The 18,988-nt window shown below is 54.2% G+C and overlaps 1 protein-coding gene across 10 annotated transcripts in view; it reads left to right on the top strand.

Annotated features, from left to right (window-relative positions):
* TNS1 (tensin 1) overlaps positions 1-18,486 on the top strand; it is a 205,251-nt gene extending 186,765 nt beyond the window's left edge. For all 10 annotated transcript variants that reach the window (XM_073807274.1, XM_033859781.2, XM_073807276.1 and 7 more), the window contains 10 exons: positions 54-1,120; positions 3,725-3,811; positions 4,531-4,662; positions 5,071-5,163; positions 6,108-6,185; positions 8,009-8,080; positions 8,333-8,501; positions 9,467-9,535; positions 10,021-10,053; positions 13,615-18,486. In XM_073807274.1, coding sequence (XP_073663375.1) covers positions 54-1,120; positions 3,725-3,811; positions 4,531-4,662; positions 5,071-5,163; positions 6,108-6,185; positions 8,009-8,080; positions 8,333-8,501; positions 9,467-9,535; positions 10,021-10,053; positions 13,615-13,759 — 1,945 coding nt within the window. In that variant the 3' untranslated portion in view covers positions 13,760-18,486. The remainder of the gene's footprint in view (positions 1-53; positions 1,121-3,724; positions 3,812-4,530; positions 4,663-5,070; positions 5,164-6,107; positions 6,186-8,008; positions 8,081-8,332; positions 8,502-9,466; positions 9,536-10,020; positions 10,054-13,614) is intronic.
* Positions 18,487-18,988: the final 502 nt, after the last annotated feature.

Here is an 18,988-nt window from a genome sequence, read left to right on the forward strand (position 1 = left end):
TCCTTCATTAAATGCCATTTGGTGACATCTTGACCTGCCCCGTCTCTCTCTAGCACTTCAGTGGGGAGTTTCCCATCAGGGGAGAGCAGCGACCAGGGCCCGCGGACACCCACCCAGCCTCTGCTGGATTCTGGCTTCCGCTCCGGCAGCCTGGGCCAGCCCAGCCCTTCGGCTCAGAGAAGCTACCAGAGCTCTTCTCCTCTCCCGACTGCGGGCAGCATCTACAGCAGCCCCGACTACTCACTTCAGCCGTTCAGCTCCCTGGAAAGCCAGGCCCGGTCTCAGTTCGGTGTGGCGGGTGTCCAGATGGTACCTGGGAGCCCTCAGGCACGGCACAGGACAGTGGGCACCAACACTCCCTCTAGTCCTGGCTTTGTCCGCCGGGCCGTGAATCCCGCCATGGCTGCCCCCAGCAGCCCCAGTTTGACCCACCGCCAGGTGATGGGTCCACCCGGAACTGGTTTCCATGGTAACACGGTCTCCAGCCCCCAGAGCAGTGCAGCAACCACTCCGGGAAGCCCCAGCCTGGGTCGGCACCCTGGGGCCCACCAGGTTTCAAGCCTCCATGGCAATGTGGCCACCACTCCAGGGAGCCCCAGCCTGGGCCGGCACCCTGGGGCCCACCAAGGCAACCTGGCCTCCAGTCTCCATGGCAACGCAGTAGCCAGCCCCGGAAGCCCCAGCCTGGGCCGTCACTTGGGAGGGTCTGGATCTGTGGTTTCCGGCAGCCCCAGCTTGGACCAGCAGGTGGCCTATGGTGGCTACTCCACCCCTGAGGACCGGAGACCCACGTTGTCCCGACAGAGCAGCGCCTCGGGCTACCAGGCCCCATCCACGCCCTCCTTTCCTGTGTCCCCTGCCTACTACCCCGGCCTGAGCAATCCCGCCGCCTCCCCCTCGCCAGATTCAGCAGCCTTCCGGCAAGGGAGCCCAACACCGGCCTTGCCAGAGAAGCGGAGGATGTCCATGGGAGACCGAGCGGGCAGCCTCCCCAACTATGCCACCGTCAACGGGAAGGTGTCCTCCTCGCCTGTCGCCAGCGGCATGTCCAGTCCCAGCGGGGGCAGCGCCGTCTCTTTCTCCCACACTCTGCCCGACTTCTCCAAGTACTCCATGCCAGGTGCGCCCTCCTTCCACGTCATCTCTCCCGTTGACAGATGAAGCCCAGCAGTTAGGGTACCTGTGCTAGTCTCTGTTCTGACATCTCCTTGGCAGACACAACCTCGGGTGGGTCACCAACTTCTGGGCCTCAGACGCCTTCCCCGTGTAATGGGAGTTGGAGCCGTGGTCGTGGCAGCAGTGGGGGCAGGGATGAGGAGGTAGATGCGGTGATGGCACTGCTGTTACAATGATCTTCACCATCATCGTAGCCACCACCACTTGTTGAGCACATGCTCTGTGCCAGGCTCTGAGCCAAGGACTAGGACTATCTCATCAGTCCTCACGGCCACCTGGCAAAGTGGGTATGATTTTGCCCAATTTGCACATTACTTTTCCAGCCCACAGCACGGTTCCCACCTTTTGATCCCCACTTTGCGCACATCACTAATAATAGATCTGGCAGCCGGAGCGATATGGCACGAGGCCGAGGGTTAAGCATTTTTACTGGAGTCTAGTTTCTATCAACCCGGCTTCACTGAAGCCCACGCAGTCTTGCACACTGAATTCTTCTCTCATCGTCAGAACTGGGCATCTTTTGCCTCCACTGAGAGGGCTCATTTTCTAAACAAAAAGGTCAGGGTGTCAGCTGATCTGCAGCTTCTCAGCCAGATCTCCAACCTGACTATGTACAGAGCAGCCCTGGAGCCCTGGGACATTCAAGGAAGATTTAGAATGCTGCAGGCAGCCTGGGATGGGCCCCAGCTGCCCAGATTCTCAGTATCACTCCCAGGTCCTGCCCTGAGCCTGCCAAACGACACTGCACACCCCTGCTTCCTGCTGCTCGCCAGAGACATCTGGTTCCCAGCCCCAGTTCTTGGAGGATGCAGAACTTCTAGTAGTTGGGACATTTCCTGTTTCCCACCATCTTCCTTGCTTAAAATAGCCATGGGAGTCAACACAGGAAGGCAAGGCACATGGGGCTGTAGCCACCTCTGACAGCTCGTTAGACAGGCCCCAGCAGCCCCAGGGCCTGGGGCTTTGGAGCCGAGAGAGGCAGCTTGCACAGTTGTACAGCCCAGCTGCCTAGCCCAGAGGCCCTGCTAAGTGCACAGCTGCCAGGAAAAGGAGCTGACCTACCCCATCTCCGTCCTCCAGAAACAGATCCCAGAAGCCTAGCAGAGTGTAAATGACAAGTTGAAATTGACTAAGCATCAGACACACAGCCTAACACACATCTCTGGTCTGTGCCCTGAACTTCACAGCACCGTGAGCACAGGCTCCTCTGTTCCAGCCTCTCACTGACGAAAGGAGTGGAAACATGCAGATTTGGAATATTCTTTTTCACCCTTTTCCCCATCCTCCCTTTGTTTTCTTTGGTGCCAAAAGATGAAGGAAGAGGTTGGAGAGTGAGACCCACATGTGCTAATACCCAGCCAGGAAGATATGGTGTAGCTGGCACCAAACTGGTTGCTGCATCTTCTTACCTGGGGAGGTCTTACAAAAGCCTTTCTGTGGACCATCTGTGTGACTTGGGCAAGTTGCTCTCCCTCTCTGAACCTCACATTCCTCACTTGTAAAGTAATAGGTTGGATAAGGTGCTCTCTGAGCTCCTCCAGAACCTAACATTCTATGAAAGCATCCCTCGTCTGCAGAGGGTCTGGGGTGGGGATGTCTGCCAGAGAATGAGGTCTGTGACACTCAGATGGCCTCTTAATTCTAGGCCAACCCTTCTCCTATTTGTCCCAGGCAGGGCAGGAGCAATCTTTTTGCTCTACCTGAGGCAGAACCCGTGCTTTCCATATGGGAAGTGAGGCGGAGCTTGGGGAAAGTGGACAGAAATGTGTTTTTCTGCTCTCACCCTCAAGGTTGTTATGATAGAGTTGGGAAATTGAGCCCATGGAGAAAGGGACTAAGCAGGTGGGAGGGAAACTTCGGGAAGGGTTTAGTCTGAATCTTCTAGAGAAAGGGGGAGATGGGATGGAGTAGGGCTCTCGCTGGCTTGGTGAGAATGCTGTTCAGTCTCTTCAACAGGAGGGCAGCTCCGTGAGCCACGGTGGTTGTTGGAAGACAGGGGGAGGATGTGAAAGCAGGTCAAGGCCCCTCCCAGCAATGCTCTGATGATGTCTGAGCAGACCAGCTCTCTGTGTTAGTTTCCTAGGTCAGCCATAGCAAAGGACCACACACTAGGTGGCTTAAGACAACAGAAATTTATCCTCTCACAGTAGCTGAGGCTGGAAATCCCAAATCAAGGTATTGGCAGGACTGGTTCCTTCTGGAGACTCTGAGGGAGACTGTGTTCTAATCTCAGCTTCTCATGGTGGCTGGCAGTCTTGGGGTCCCTTGGCTTGAAGGTGCATCTTCCTAATCTCTGCCTCCATCTTCACATGACACTCTCCCCTTGTGTCTCCCTGTCCCTTTCCTTCTTTTTATAAGGACACCAGTCATATCGGATTGGGGTCCACTCTAATCCAGCACGACTGCATCTTATCTTGTTTACATCTGCAAAGACCCTATTTCCAAATAAGGTCCCATTCACAGGTACTGGGGGTTGAGTCCAACATACCTTTTTGGGGGACAGAGATGGAGACTCATAACACCTTCTTTCCCTCTCCTTCTCCTTTAGACAACAGCCCTGAGACGCGGGCGAAAGTGAAATTTGTCCAGGACACTTCCAAGTATTGGTACAAGCCCGAGATCTCCAGAGAGCAGGGTAAGTGCTGGGTGGTGCTGAAGGTCCTGGGGTCCATCTGAGGCCACAGCTGGCGGCTGCCTACCTTGTCTTCCCTGGGCAAGGGACATAAGCAGACTCATTCCTCTTTGCAGTAGGTGGTGGTCACAGAGAGGAGCTGGGACCAAGGTTGGACAGGAAGAGGCACCTCCCCACAGTGAAGCGTTGGGCAGCAGAAGCAGTGGTTGTAGCTGTTTCCTTAAAAGCAGCAAAGTCTTGGTTTTCCAGGACAAAATGAAAGGCTGGCCGAGATACTGTGAAACCTTAGCTCTCCATCTGCATGATGTGGGAGATTGTTGCCCATTTTACAGAAAAATACATAGTTGGGATTGTGGGGATGGAGATGAGAGGCCTCAGCCCCTAGGGGAAGTCTGTGTGGATGTAGGGCAGGGTGACCTCCAGCCAGGGGTCAGAGCCGGACAGTTTTCTTGGAACGACCCCATCTATTCGTTTACTCACTGTATGGGCTGCTTTTGTGCTGTGATGGCAGCGATGAGTAGTGCCTGCAAAGCCTGAAATATTTACTGTCTGGCTATTTATAGAAAAACTTTGCTGACTCTAGTGTAGGAGGACCCTTAGGAGTGTTTACATTTTAACTTTAAGGACTCTCATCTCACGTGAGAAAGAAAGAGGTTCAAGACCTGATGAGACTTAAGCCAGTGCATCAGTTTCTCATTTCCCCTTCTCTCCTCCCGATTCAGCCATAGCCCTCCTTAAGGACCAGGAGCCAGGGGCTTTCATCATCCGAGACAGCCACTCCTTCCGAGGAGCCTATGGGCTGGCCATGAAGGTGTCTTCGCCCCCTCCGACCATCATGCAGCAGAATAAAAAAGGTAACACCAGCTTGTCCACTGGGGCCTCAGGACTAGGTGGTCCCTACAGTCTCTTTAGGTCCTGAGCTGCCAGAGGACGAGGGCTGGCTATGTGGGGTGGGCAGGTCTCTTAATTCTCATGGGAGCTGGTCCCTTCTAATCAGACGCTTCAGAAGAGCAGGTCTTGGGCTTGGTGATGATTGAGGTCAGAGAACAGGGAAGCAAGATGACTGGGACCCTGTGATTGAGTTTCCTTGAGGGGTGGGCTAGCAGTGGTGGTCTCTCCATCCCAGGGCTCTGGCCGTGTTATCGCTGTGACCCTTTCTCCATCACAGCCCAGCACACTGGAGAAGTTGGAAGTAGTGCTGGGAGGTGGCGGAAGGACACCGTGGGCAGTGACGCATCCACGTTTCTTTCTCTTCGTCCCAGGGGACATGACCCATGAGCTCGTGAGGCATTTCCTGATAGAGACGAGCCCCAGAGGAGTCAAGCTCAAGGGCTGCCCCAACGAGCCAAACTTCGGTGAGCTGTCCCCGCCTCCGTCCCCACGGTCTCAGGCCTGTCCCAGGCTCCCCGCTGCAGCGTCTGCCCGTCACCCTTGTCATAGACGCAGCAGAGAAATGCACGGCGACTCCCTTCCTCTGTGCTGTGGCGCCTTCACTCTGCCAGATTTCTTTCTGTATTTGTCCTACCCCGCGGAAACTTGTTATCATTACCACTGGAGTAACAACTATAACAACAGTTGCCTTTATCCACTACCTACTATGTAGGTACCCTATATCACTTAGTAGGTACCTTATATCACTTCTGGTCTCCCGACCATCCTGCGTGGTAGGTGTCATCGTCCCATTTTACACACGAGGGAACTGAGATTTATCCAGGGACACACAGCTAATAAGTTACTGAGTGGGGATTTGATCCCATCATCCTCTGACACTTCTGCTGCACTCTCCTGAGTGGAGCCCTGGCAGCTGGAGGGACTTAGGAGAGATGCTGAGAGTAACTTTCGATAAAGAAAAGTTGTGGGGGGCTTCCCTGGTGGCGCAGTGGTTGAGAGTCCGCCTGCCGATGCAGGGGACGCAGGTTCATGCCCCGGTCCGGGAAGATCCCATGTGCCGCGGAGCGGCTGGGCCCATGAGCCATGGCCGCTAAGCCTGCGCGTCCAGAGCCTGTGCTCCGCAACGGGAGAGGCCACAGCAGTGAGAGGCCCGCGTACCGCAAAAAAAAAAAAAGAAAAGGAAAAGTTGTGGGGCAACCGTCTGACGGCTAGAGTGAGCCTTTAGAGTTTTCTCCCTTGGATCTTGCTGTCAAAGAGGGAATGAATTTTCAGTTTTGTGGAGGGGATGAGGGAGAGGTAAGAACGAAGCTAAAGATTATGGACAGTGGGATGGGGTGGGTGTGCTTCCTCAGTGCCCCCGACGTGCTCCCAGTAACGCTGCCTCTGCCGGCTGTCTCCCTCCCTGCAGGATCTCTGTCTGCCCTGGTCTACCAGCACTCCATCATCCCGCTGGCTCTGCCCTGTAAGCTGGTCATTCCAAACCGAGGTAGGAACCTAAGACTCCTCGCCCTCCAAGCGCACCCTTGTGCTGGCCTCCTTCACGTCTCTGCCCAGCCAGCTGCTCCAGAACATGCGCCAGGCTTGGAGGAAACGGGTCATGTTGCCAATCTTGGGAAACTCAAAACCACTCTCCTCTTTATTTTTTCTAATAAAAAAGAAGGGAAAGTTCATTAAAAATCTTAATTCCAGAAACACACATAATTGACTTGCCAGATTGTTCCAGAGAAAATTCTCTGGAGGCTTTAAGAATTCATACTTGAATCCTGAGAATTACGACTCATCCCAGGGGAGGAAATAGAAGCAGGAGACAGCCATGGGGAGGACCGTGTCCGGAGGGTGAGATGGGCATCAGTGGGCAGGGCCGAGGGAGGGGGGAGGGAAAGGCAGAGGTAGGTCATGGGGCATCCAGGTGTGGGAGGGCGGTCTGAATGGAGAGGAGAGAGCACACTCGAGGGACCTCTTAGGGATCCACATGGCGTGGGAAGGAGACAGGAAGCCCAAGATGTCCCTGGAGTTTCTAGTCTGCATGGCTGAGAGGGTGTTCCCTCGCTGAGGGGACATCGAGCTAATGGGAGGAGCAAGCCCTCTTTTGATTGTGGGAAGTACAAATAGAATTCAAGAGCTTTAGGACCTATAGGGCGAGAATTTGAGTGAGACACTGCGGCTGGCAAAAGAAATTTTAGCTCCTCTTAGAGAGGTGTCCCAGCCTCGGAGGAAGGCGGATGGACACCCCAAACCTTTCGACAGCACAGGCTTCCATTATGTAGCCCCAGATACACGGGGCTCCTTCGAGGGGAGGGGAATATGCCTGGCCCTGAACTCGAGGTCTAGGAACTGGTAACTGGGGTGCCTTCTCCCCATGCTCTCTGTCCACTAATAGGATATTCGGAATTGTGTCTGGGACTTGCTTTCAGTCTCTCTTGGAGGTCCTGGGGTTATGTCCATAATTAAAACCTCCAATATTATTTGGCAATATCTATGTATCCAATTCGATTCATTGAATTATTAATGATAATTGACCACTATTATCAACTTAAAAGTTCAAATACTATTTCAATAGCCCTATTAACCACATGATTTAGACACTAATTAAATTATATTTCTAAGGAATTTAGCAAAGTAATTTAATAATTATAACACTGCTCTTTATTTACATTGTATAAACCAGTAGTTCTCACAGTACGGTCCCCAGACCAGCAGCATCGGCACCCCTGGGAACTTGTTCAAAATGTAGCTATTCTCAAGCCCCTCCAATCAGAAGCTTTAGGGTGGTGCCCAGAAATCTGTGTTTTAACAAGCCTGCACACCAACGTCTGAGAAATGCTGGTATAAACACTACTCAGTTCTTATTAATATTGAAATTGTAGTTGTGCTGTATTGTGGTTTAATGAGTTGGGCATTTACTGATCTACACATAAGATACGTCCATGCAGAACAACCATACCAGTTGCCACTTGAAGGCTTGCTTTATGTCAACGACTAGACTAACACTGTACACGGAACATCTCAAAAACCCAGGGAAGTGGGCGCTCTCATCATCACCTCCGTTTTATACATACTTGGCAAGTGACTGGGTGAGCATCTGAACCCTGCTCTGTTGGACTCCACAGCTCCCAGCCAGTGTGCTGAATACTTAGAGCAATCACTGGACATTCAAACTGGACACACGTGCTGACTGCCAGGGCTTATTATGAGAAGCGGTATCCGTTGCACAAAGTATTTGCAGAGCTAGCCTGAGGCCCAGCCAACCTTGTGCTTCTTTCCAGCTCTGCAGTTTTAATTACCAGCTGAATTAAATTTTTGTCTCAGACCCCACAGATGAATCAAAAGATAGCTCGGGCCCTGCCAACTCAACCACTGACCTGCTGAAGCAAGGGGCAGGTGAGTGGCCACCCCAGACGGGATCCCTGCCCAGGCCTTTCCTCCTCCGGGCCCTGTACCCTCCTGCAGGTGCAGGCTGGATATCTCTCCCAGACCCAGATGTCTCTGGGAAGACCACATTTCTGTGTGCAGATGCCTCGGCCCAAGGCTGGCCTGAAATTCATCTGCTCTCTTCTTCCCAAAGAGAAGACCTGGGGATGGTTCCCACCCACTTCGGCCCCCATGACACCTCCTTGGGTGGGTTTCTTCCAGCCTGCAACGTGCTCTTCATAAACTCTGTGGACATGGAGTCACTCACTGGGCCACAGGCCATCTCCAAAGCCACTTCTGAGACACTGGCTACTGACCCCACGCCGGCTGCCACCATCGTCCACTTCAAAGTTTCTGCCCAGGGAATCACACTGACTGACAACCAGAGAAAGTAAGATTCCTTTTTTTTTTTTCCCCAAAGATGGTGTTTTTTTGTTTGTTTGTTTTTTATTAATTAATTAATTAATTTTTGGCTGCTTTGGGTCTTTGTTGCTGAGCGCGGACTTTTCTTTTTAGTTGCGGTGAGCGGGGGCTACTCTTCGTTGCGGCGCGTGGGCTTCTCTTGTTGCCGAGCACAGGTTCTAGGCGCGCAGGCTTCAGTAGTTGTGGCACGCAAGCTCAGTAGTTGTGGCTCGCGGGCTCTAGAGCGCAGGCTCAGTAGTTGTGGTGCACGGGCTTAGTTGCTCCGCGGCATGTGGGATCTTCCCAGACTAGGGATTGAACCCATGTCCCCTGCATTGGCAGGCGGATTCTTAACCACTGCGCCACCAGGGAAGCCCAGTAAGATTCTTCTAATTGCTTCTGTGTTGGGCTCCCCCCAACCCTGTGACCCATCCATCCATCCACTTTCTCACCCACTCACCAATTGATCCATCCATTCCTGCATCTATTCATCCCCCATTTATCTTCGCCCACCCATTTATCCCTTCACTAATTTGTCTCCCTCTATCCATCATCCATCCATCCATCCTTCCTTCCTTCCTTCCACAAATATGCCTGCACTTGTTATACAGCTGTAAATGCAACTGATAAAAGTCCCTGCTTTCTAGAGCAGAGGCCCTTCCTCTCACGCTCTCTCCCCAGCCCCTTTTCTTCCTCCTCCAGAGTTCCCCCGTTTCTCATTCCTCAATGCCAGTTTCTTCCTTCTTTTCCTAGCCTCTAGCATTTGAGACATGTTTCTATGAGACATCTCTCTGTCCCTATGCATGGCTTTATGTCCCCAAAGGGAGCAGCCCAGGCCATCATGCTCAGAAGGGAAAGGCTGTGTCGACCTGTGACAGCCACAGGTGGTGGCCTGACCTGAAGGAGGCGTCACTTCAGCACTCATTCTCTGTTTATCTGATGTGTGTGCCACAGGCTCTTCTTCAGACGCCACTACCCCCTCAACACCATCACCTTCTGTGACCTGGATCCACAGGAGAGGAAGTAAGTCTCTTGTAGACACTTGCCTTCCCAGCCATCTTTCGAACACTGAAGTCTGTGTGTATGCACTCCTGTGTGTGTGTATGCACTCCTGTGTGTGTGTATGCACTCCTGTGTGTGTGTGTGTGTGTGTGTGTGTGTGTGCATTCTTGGCTCAGTTTGAAGATCTGCGCATGCCTGTGGGACCGTGAGTAGCTGTGTTGGCATCTTTTTGAGTTTTTCCCGCCACCAGTTTGAAGCCTCTCCCAGGGACCAAACGCCTGCTTCTACCCCTCTGACCCTGAAGCTGCTTCTCTCCACGTTGGGGAAAGCTCCTTGGGAGGCAGGCCGCAGTGCTCTCTCCGCTGTGAATGCCCTGATGCGTGGTCTTTGGAGGCTCCCGCCCCCCTGGCACAGGGGCTCTGCCTTCCCCAGGGGTCCAGGCACACCCGGGGCTGGGCTCTGAGGGAGAAGTGGTGGTTTACGCTGTGCCGTCATTCTCTCCGCAGGTGGATGAAGACGGAGGGAGGTTCCCCTGCTAAGTAAGTACGCTTCTCCCCACCCGGCTGGCTGGTCTTCGTGCTCCTTGGCTGGGGCAGAGGTGGTGCGGGAGTGGGTTTAGGATCCAGGAACAGGACGTAGGCAAAGGGCAGCTCTGGAGAAAAGCTTGCCCAGGCAGCCAGGTCTTTGGCCTTCTCCTGCCTCGAGACCAAAGGCCCAGCCTCCAGTCTTGTCCCCTTCCCTCTCTCAGGACCAGACCCGCAGGGGTCTGAGGAAGGGATCTGAAAGCTGAGTTTTATTGGAGGTGACGGCAGTGGGGCAGGGGTTGTTTAAATGATCTTTTCTGCCACAATCCTGGCATCCTTGATTCCCATTCCTGCTCTCTTGGCGGACTTCTGTGCGTGACGTGGCTGGGCTAGACCTCCACGTCAGACCGCGGGAGTCCAGTAGGTCTGAATTCCTTCCGAAATTCCACTGATGGCCCTGGGGTCCTTTGGTCAATTTTCCATCTATTTGGCATTTCGTAAGTGCTTCCAGGGAACTAACTCAGCCCTGGGAAAATTCAGACCAACCAGAGGGCTGATTCTGCCCTCGGGTGCCTGATGGTAGCACAGTAGGTAAGAGAAGTGTATAAGCAGGCTAAGGTGCTGCAGTGGTTTTCAAGCTGTGTTCCAAGGAACGCTAGGTTCCTCAGGTTGTAACTGAGCCGCTATGAGGGGAGGTACGATTTGCAGTTATTTATCAGGATGAATCGGAGTTTTCTCAGTAAAACCAAAACAAAGTATAGGAATAACCTGGGTACTGAAGCTGACATAAGACTGTCACTATGCTCTATAATTCCACCTTTTACTTCGTTGGGCTCACCCAAACAGCCCCATTTTTTTCTCACTGATTGACTTTATCATAGGTAAACGTTACGCTATTGAATTGATCCATTTATTGCCATAAGTACTGCTGTCACCTTTACATATCCAGACCTCATATAAGATTGGCTTTAGAAAAAGAAAACTTTCACTATTAAAAAGAAATCAAAACCACTGCTGATTTGGGAAGGTTTGGGGAAAGAACCCTTGTTTAAAAATAGGCTGGGGGCTTCCCTGGTGGCACAGTGGTTGAGAGTCCGCCTGCCGATGCAGGGGACACGGGTTCGTGCCCCGGTCCAGGAAGATCCCACATGCCGCGGAGCAGCTGGGCCCGTGAGCCATGGCCGCTGAGCCTGTGCGTCCGGAGCCTGTGCTCTGCAATGGGAGAGGCCACAACAGTGAGACGCCCGAGTACTGCAAAAAAAAAAAAATAAATAGGTCTTATACGACAGGTAGAAATGGGTGTGGGAGCAGGAGAGAGCTGATTTCATGGGGATGGGGCTGGAGAGGCCACCAGATTGCAAGCTCCCTGAAGGTACGACTGTATCTGCCGTGTGGGAGGGGCTGATAGATATTTAGTAAGGAAATGAAAGGATGGAGGCAGGGAGGAGGAGAGCGAGGAGGAGGCCCAGTGAGGCCACTGTGGTCCAGATGCGTGGAACTGACCAGGGTCAGCACGATGAAAGCTCCTTCTGGGGGTGTCCGTGTAACCGCAAGCGGGGTCTGGCTGCTCCCCTTTCAAAAGCCAATACAGAGGCCAGGTTGGTGGAAAGGAAAGTTTGCTTCATTTTGGATGCCAGCAATCACGGGGGAGGGTGGATGCGGCCCCCACCCCACCCCCACTGACAACCAGGGGGCAAGAGCTTTTATAGACGGGGGGAGGGGGCTACATGCCCCCTTAACTGGCCATGATGTAGTTAATTTCTTCCACCTGGTGGGAGTTTCAGTCTCTACAAGACAGCTCACAGGATATGTCTCAGGATATTATCTATAGGCCTTGAGAAGGAACTAAAGGTCCTTAACTATGCTTAGTGACTAAACTACTATTATTTAGTCTTGTCGGACTGGTTTCCTTTGTTTCTGCATTTTCTCTGATTAAACTTATTCTCTGGCTAAAGTTTTTCCACAGATGAAAGGCAGGCAGAAGACATGGGGGGCAAGGACCATAGGGTCCTGCTCTGTTTCATCCAGAGGGGCCATGTGGGATGGAGGAGACCTCTCCTGGCTCAAGGTCACATGAAGAGTTAGCAGCTCAGCTGAAAAGAGGCCCCCGTGTGCAGTCCTCTCAAAGCTTATCTCAGCCTCCCCTGGGGCTCATGGGGTCACTGGGCTCTCCAAGTCCCTGCCGCCAGCCAGGAGGCCAGAGCTCTGCGTTTGAAGGGTCTTGTCTTACTCACTACCCGGCCCTCCGAGGGGGAGATGCATCCGGGACAGAAGCGGGCTGGTCCCAGGCCTGGAGATTCATCCTTGAGGAGTAGCTTTTGTGCTGAGCTTCCTTCTGACTCGCCCTTGTGGGGGCCCAGGAGAGCTCAGGGCTGGACGAGGGTAAGGCAGGCGAGATGCCTCAGGCCCCCAGTTTAAGGAGGTGCTCGCTCTGGGTGCTTGTAAGCGCTCCTCTCTGCCCTTGGGGGCCGAGGTTTCTTGCCGCATCCATTCCCCCAAGCAGAGGAAGGACTTGGGCTACTGTTGAGTTGGCCCTGAGGCCCACAGAGCTGAAATAAACATGAAGGGAGGGCAGGCGGGCAGTGTTCAGGCCTGAGAGGTGGGCCGGTTCTCCATCCTGGCCTGGAGAGGGGGCTCCGGGGGGGTGATCCACGGGCCCAGGCTTCCCCACCACTTGGGTAGACTGTTACCCTAGGCCTCTGACCTGATTGTCCCCAGCCCCTGAAACACATTTGGGTACAGCAAAACTGTGGGGAGCCCTGTGTGTGTGTGTGGGGGGGGGGCGGTAAGCCAGTCCCAACTCTGCTAATTTTAGCTGCTGTGGTCCGTCCAGTCCTGGGAGAGGGGTTTCCATCGGAATCTCCAGCTGTCCCGATTTTCCCATCCAGCAATGTGCTGGCTGGGAGGGGACCTGAGCTCACATTCTGTTCTTCCGCGCTCGTATTTTTAACTCTGTTTTGCACAGAGAGAACGCTCAGTCACTCCAGTCCTGGTATGAGGAGTGGGGTTTGCGGGGGAACAGGTGTGGGGTCCCCCTCCCCCTCCCATTCTCTGGAGAAGTGTGTGTGCATGTGTGTGTGTAGTGGGGGACGGTGGCCCCTCGTCCTTTGGTCTCTGACCTTCTGTGGTGTCCGAGGCAGGCGGGCCCTTTGACAGGCAGACGGCACTTTGCTTATGTGTTGTGTGTAAGAACATTCGGCTAGGGGTGTGGCAGGGATGGGCTGAGAGAAGCTGGTCTAGGAATGTCCCATTTTATTTTTGGTCTCATCCTCCCCCTCTTACTGTCGGGTCTTGTCACTCACCTCCAGCACCTCTTCCCCCTGCTCCCCGCCCACAAAGGGGAATTTCTGCTGACCCTGAACAAGTGACGTGCTGTCTCCAGGCGTTGGTTTTCTTGTTGGTGAAGGAGAGGAAGGATTCTCTCGCATGCTCCACCCTCAGTGCCCAGTGCTCAGGGAGGTGGGGAAAGATGGGGAAGGGAGCAAAGATGAGCTTGCTTTCCTGGGCGCCTCCCCCAGGCCTGGGGTTCCTCCTGACCCCCCCCCCCCACCTGTCACCCATCTCCCGCCCCTGCAGGCTCTTCGGCTTTGTGGCCCGGAAACAGGGCAGCACCACGGACAACGCCTGCCACCTCTTTGCTGAGCTTGACCCCAACCAGCCGGCCTCCGCCATCGTCAACTTTGTCTCCAAGGTCATGCTGAGTGCCGGCCAGAAGAGATGAACTCCCCCCTCCCCTTGCCCGGGGCCGGGGCAGTGGGGATGGGTATGTGGGGAAGGGACCTGTGCATCCTGACCATCCTTGAATCCAGAAGGAGGAATTTGGGCCAATTTTGGAGAAGGAGAGAAGAAAGTGTCATGTGGGGAGAGGGAAGTGAATTGAGCGGGGAGGGGGAGAGAGAGAGAAAGAAGGAAAAAGATGGAGGAGAATAACTCGGATTCCCCCGGGGAGATGGATACTGCAAAACCCCCAGAGCCTCCCAAACTAACCAGGTCCACCTAACTCCCCCTCCACCCTCCGAGAGGATGGAACTCCTCAAGAGAGGCATAATGAACCTCTCTGGAGATCCACATTTTGGGGGGAAATGGAAAAGCTCTTTCTTCCTAACCCAACTGCTTTGCAAGGAGAAGAAATCCTATCAAGAGAATATTTTTCTGTCCACCTCTAGGGTAGATCACCAAACCAAAAAGAGCCACCATGAGACATCCAGTGGCGGAACTTTTGCTTTTGAAAGTATCTCGGACCTGAGGCCCCTAAGGTCTCTTTGCTCTGCCTCTGATGTACAGTTTGTGGGTGTCTTTATGGGGTGTATATATGGCCACACCCACATCCTCACACACTGATTTCTGTTTGCCTCTCAGCTTGAAGTAGAAACAGGTATACTTGTCCGTGTCCCCTGTGTTTGCACACACAAGTGCATACTGTCCAAAGAAAGTTAGAGTCGGGGGTGACAGGGCAGCAGGGAGTGGGCATAAGCCCCCTTCCCCAGGAACACCCAGGATTGTGGGTAATGGACGCTCTCTTGGTCCCTGCACCTGCTCTAACAGCCTGGGGTGCCGCCAACCCCTTCTCCTCGACGGAGACCCCCCACGGAGTGGGTCTGGTCACGCTGCAACGTTACCCCTGATCTGCCTCCACCAGGAAGCTGGAGCATTGGTTTGAGGAGATGGGGACTTGTGCGTCCGGAGCTCTGGGGAAGAGATCCCTCAGGAAGGGAGGCTGCTGAGCTCTAGGCACCTTCCCCGAGGCGTGTGGCCCAGCCTCGGGGTGGGCAGGTGGCTCCCGCCAGCTCCAGCCCTCAGCACCTTCTTGGGTTTCGTGCCCCAGACCAGCCTTTCTCAGACTTGCTTATGTGCATGTTGCCTTTTTGGGTGCTGGTGATTGAGCCTTCCCGCTCTGCCCTGCCCTGTTCTGTCCTGCAGGGTCCCCATGTGGGGGCTCATCCTGGGAACCTGCTTCTATAAGCCCTGCTCGGCGAGGCCCAGGAGAGACCCCTGCAGTTCCTGTGCTCCCTCTGCAAGGGATCGGGGGTCTGACTTTTGCTGGACCGCCCAGGGGAGCTGGTCAGTTCTGGGGGAGGCTGCCTGCACACCACATGGCCTGCCTGCGATACCAAAGCCTTGCCCTTCCCCCTTCTGCCTTGGTTTCCCCCCAGAGCCCAGCTGCCGCGGAGCAGAGGGCAGAAGGCGCACATTTAGGCCGAAGGGCTGAGAGTCCAGCTGGGCGACTGGGCGCTCCCTGACCACCACCCAAGTGCTCTAAGCCAGACGGGAAATCCACCAGGACTCCATCCTTGAGTAGCTTCTTAAGCCCCTGGGTTCCCTAGAGAGAGGCATTGTACTGATATATAAATATATATAATATATATGTGAGACATACTGACAGAATCTGTAAGCTAATGAAATATAAGAAAAGGTTAAAAAAAAAAAGAATAGGTAAATTGACAAGAAGTATTTATTATTTCCCCATCTAGCTTTATTGCCTCCCTGGCATAATCCAGTCCCCATCCCTCTTTGTACCTATAAGTGAAGCCTGAAAGGTAGGGGCCTTTATCCTTGGAGCAATCAGGGGTCTCCTTGCCCTGGCCTTGGCCTTCCCTAGACTCTGACTAGGGCTCAGCGGGGAGGGGGTGCACGTGCTCCATCCCCTTCACCCCCCTTATTTTTGGCAAGCTGGGCCCGGCTGTCAGCTCCCAGAGATGAGGGCTTAGCAGCCCGCCTCCCTGCAGGCCCGAGCGGGTGTGTGAGCCTGCAGGGGACACGGGTGTGTGTGGTGGGTGTGGGTGACGTGTGCGTCTTGTATTTTTTTTCTCTTCCAAGAAGCTGTATCTGTGTGGATGTTCTGTTTCAGGGAGTTGGAAAGGAGAGCGTCTGAAGATGGTGGGGAGTAGCCCCCTGCTTCCCAAAGATTGAAACCTTGTTCTTGGTGACCAAGACTCCCCCAAAGGGCTCTTCCTTCTGAGGCTTTCAAGCCAGACACCGCGGTTTCCCCTCTCTCATTCCCTACCTAACCCCAACTCTCTTCCCAGACAGAAGAGGATATTCCACCTCTTCCTCTGTAAATATCTTGATCTCCCACTGGACAGCCCGGGAACTCTCTCCTCCTGGTCTGCACGGCCGGGAGGAACATCAGACCCTTCCTGTGAGTCTGGGGTCAGCCTTCACACGTGCTTTCCCACCGCCCACCAGCAGCCCACCCCACTCAGGCCTGAGCCGTGTGTGACTCTGGGAAGGACTCGAGATGCTGGGGAGCTGATCAACTCCCCCGACCCAACATCCTTCTGGAAAGAGTCAGTTTCCGAGAGTGTGGCCTGTCCAGAAGAACGACGGGGAAGGGTACCCCGATCTCCACCGTGGTCTCACCTTTGGGTCAGACGCTGCTTGGGATAACCCTCCCGTGTCTCACAGGTTAGGCCCGTGCACCTTGCACACGTGCGCACACACACACACACACAACCACAGCACTGCAGTACGTTCTTGCCAAAGATTTCCTTTAAAAGAAAGCACTTTTAATAATTATTGTTGTTATTGTGAGAATGTTTATCCTTGTTTCTCCCCATCCCTTTCCCCAACCTTTTTTGCTGTTGTTTATTGTTGAATCTGTTTGTCAGCCAGGAGAGTGCCGTCTGGTCTTGGAAGTGGGCTGGGGAGTGGGGGATGGGAAAGGGTCTGGGAGGAGTTGGCAAGAGAGCGCCGGAGGCTGGAGAGGCCTGGTCAGCTCGTGATGCAGGGATGCAGACCCCAGGCAAGCTCAGGCCCCAGCCCCAGGCCCAGCCTGTGTCTTGCTGTGCATCCAGGCCTCTGAGGCAGCCGAGGCCTTACCGGAGCTGCCCTGTACGGTGTCTGGAGGAAACAGGGGGCAGGGAAGTGACAGCCCTCCAATTCAGCAGGGAGAGAGGCCCAGCAAGGTCCCCGTGGCCCTTCCCAGATGGAGCGAGAGGGGAGGACTGAGCATGGGAATAGTGGAGAGGTGAGCCCAGAGGGGAAATGGGGAGGAAGGGAACAGTTGGATGGAGTTCCAGGGCCGAGCGGATGCCTCTGCCCTGCGATCGTGGTGTTCTGGCTCCCTCCTCCAGCCAGGTGTTCCAGGGACAGAGACATTGCGTCCTAGGCTTGGGAAAGGCCCTTTGACCCAGGTCCTCATCGGAGCCTCTTCCGCAGCAGCTCCAAATGCTTGCGGACTGCCAGGATGCGTTCTTCCCTGGCAGGGTTTTGAGGGATCCCTGGGTGTGTCAGAGACAGGCAGCATAGGGGTGGGGGGACCTGGTGGCTCTGTGATCGTAAGAGGGAGCCCAAGGGGCACGTGCGATTCTCTGTAAAGGGGCTCCCGAGGGAGATGAGCCGAACATCTTTCTGCCCACTCGGGTGGGCCGAGCAGAGGTTGGGCAGGCCCCTGGTGCCACCCAGGGGTCTGTGGACGAGTCTGTGTGTGGAACAGTGTCCGTGGCCCCCTCCCTGGACGTTCGTTCATCACCCCCGCCTCCCGGCTCTTCTCCCCCGCTTTGGTCTTCCCAGCTTCAGGATCTGGATCTGGGGGGGGGATCAAGGAGGCCGATGCCCTTTCCGAGGGCTGCCTCCTGCCCCTACATCTCCCCATCCTCGGGATCCTTGGAGATGCTGGGGGCAGAGTCCAGGGGCTACTTTTCACCCGGGTCGAGGCCCCGGAATCCCGAGACTGGAGTGCCCTGGCCAGTGGTAACACAGAACGTGTGCGCGCGCGTGTGCAAGTGTGGGTGTATGTGTGTGCGTTTTTTGCTTGTCTCTTTAGGGAACTTAGGAGTCGGGTCGGAGGTGGTTGGCAATGGGATGTCAAGTTCACTATCACCCAGCGGCGGAAGGAATCAGGAGGCAGGGCTCGTAGGGCCCCTGATTGGGGGAATCTCAGTGTCGGTGACGGTGGGATCAACCACACGGGGTGGCGCTCCTCTGTCCTCAGATGTTGAAGTGTTGGAGGACCTCTGTTTATTTCCCACGCTTGGACTTTTCCCAGCTGCGAGGTAATTGTAGAGGGATAGCCCACTTTTGTTTCTAATCAGTGTTCCACAGCTTGAGACTCTCCTGCGTGTCCACATGTGGCTCATGTGTGTGACAGGGCACATCTGTGCGTGCATGCTGTGTTTCCCCACCTTTCCCCTCTCTGACATGTCATTCAAAACAAATGTAAGAAACTCCTCACTCCATCCCCTCCTGCCTCCCAGACCCTATGCAGGAAAACCTAATAACCCAGCATCCTCCAGATGCCCTGGCTGTGTATTTATATAGATGGAAATATACTTTCTATTTTGTATCATCGTGCCTATAATCTCTGTCACCTTGTATAAACCCTGATGTATGCTACTTACCCTGGATATGAATGTATTGTACACTGATGCTGTCCCACTCCTGTACAGCTGCTTTGTTTCTTTGCAATCCATGGTATGGCTTTATAAATGATAAAGTGAAAGAAAAATCTGTGCCGTTAACTAGCTGTGTTGTTTGGAAAGGGGATCTGTCAGGTCTCCAGTGGGTAAAAAGGGGCCTCACCCAGGCCCCGGATATGTGGTGGGCTTCAGGGATGCCGGTGGTGGACGACTCACCCCAAATCCTCCCAGGGCTTCCCTACCATCCAGGTCTTGGGTCTGCTTACAATGAGTTTTTCATCTGGACTGTTTTAGCTAGAAGACAAACTCACATCAAAATGGTTTAAGGAGGGCCTTCCCTGGTGGCGCAGTGGTTGAGAGTCCGCCTGCCGATGCAGGGGACGCGGGTTCGTGCCCCGGTCCGGGAAGATCCCACATGCCGCGGAGTGGCTAAGCCCGTGAGCCATGGCCGCTGAGCCTGCGCGTCCGGAGCCTGTGCTCCGCAACGGGAGAGGCCACAACAGTGAGAGGCCCGCGTACCGCAAAAATAAATAAATAAATAAAATGGTTTAAGGAAAAAAAAAAGGAATTTGGTGGCACACATAACCGAGAAG

This window comes from Tursiops truncatus, chromosome 7, assembly GCF_011762595.2.
Source record: "Tursiops truncatus isolate mTurTru1 chromosome 7, mTurTru1.mat.Y, whole genome shotgun sequence".
Taxonomy (NCBI): domain Eukaryota; kingdom Metazoa; phylum Chordata; class Mammalia; order Artiodactyla; family Delphinidae; genus Tursiops; species Tursiops truncatus.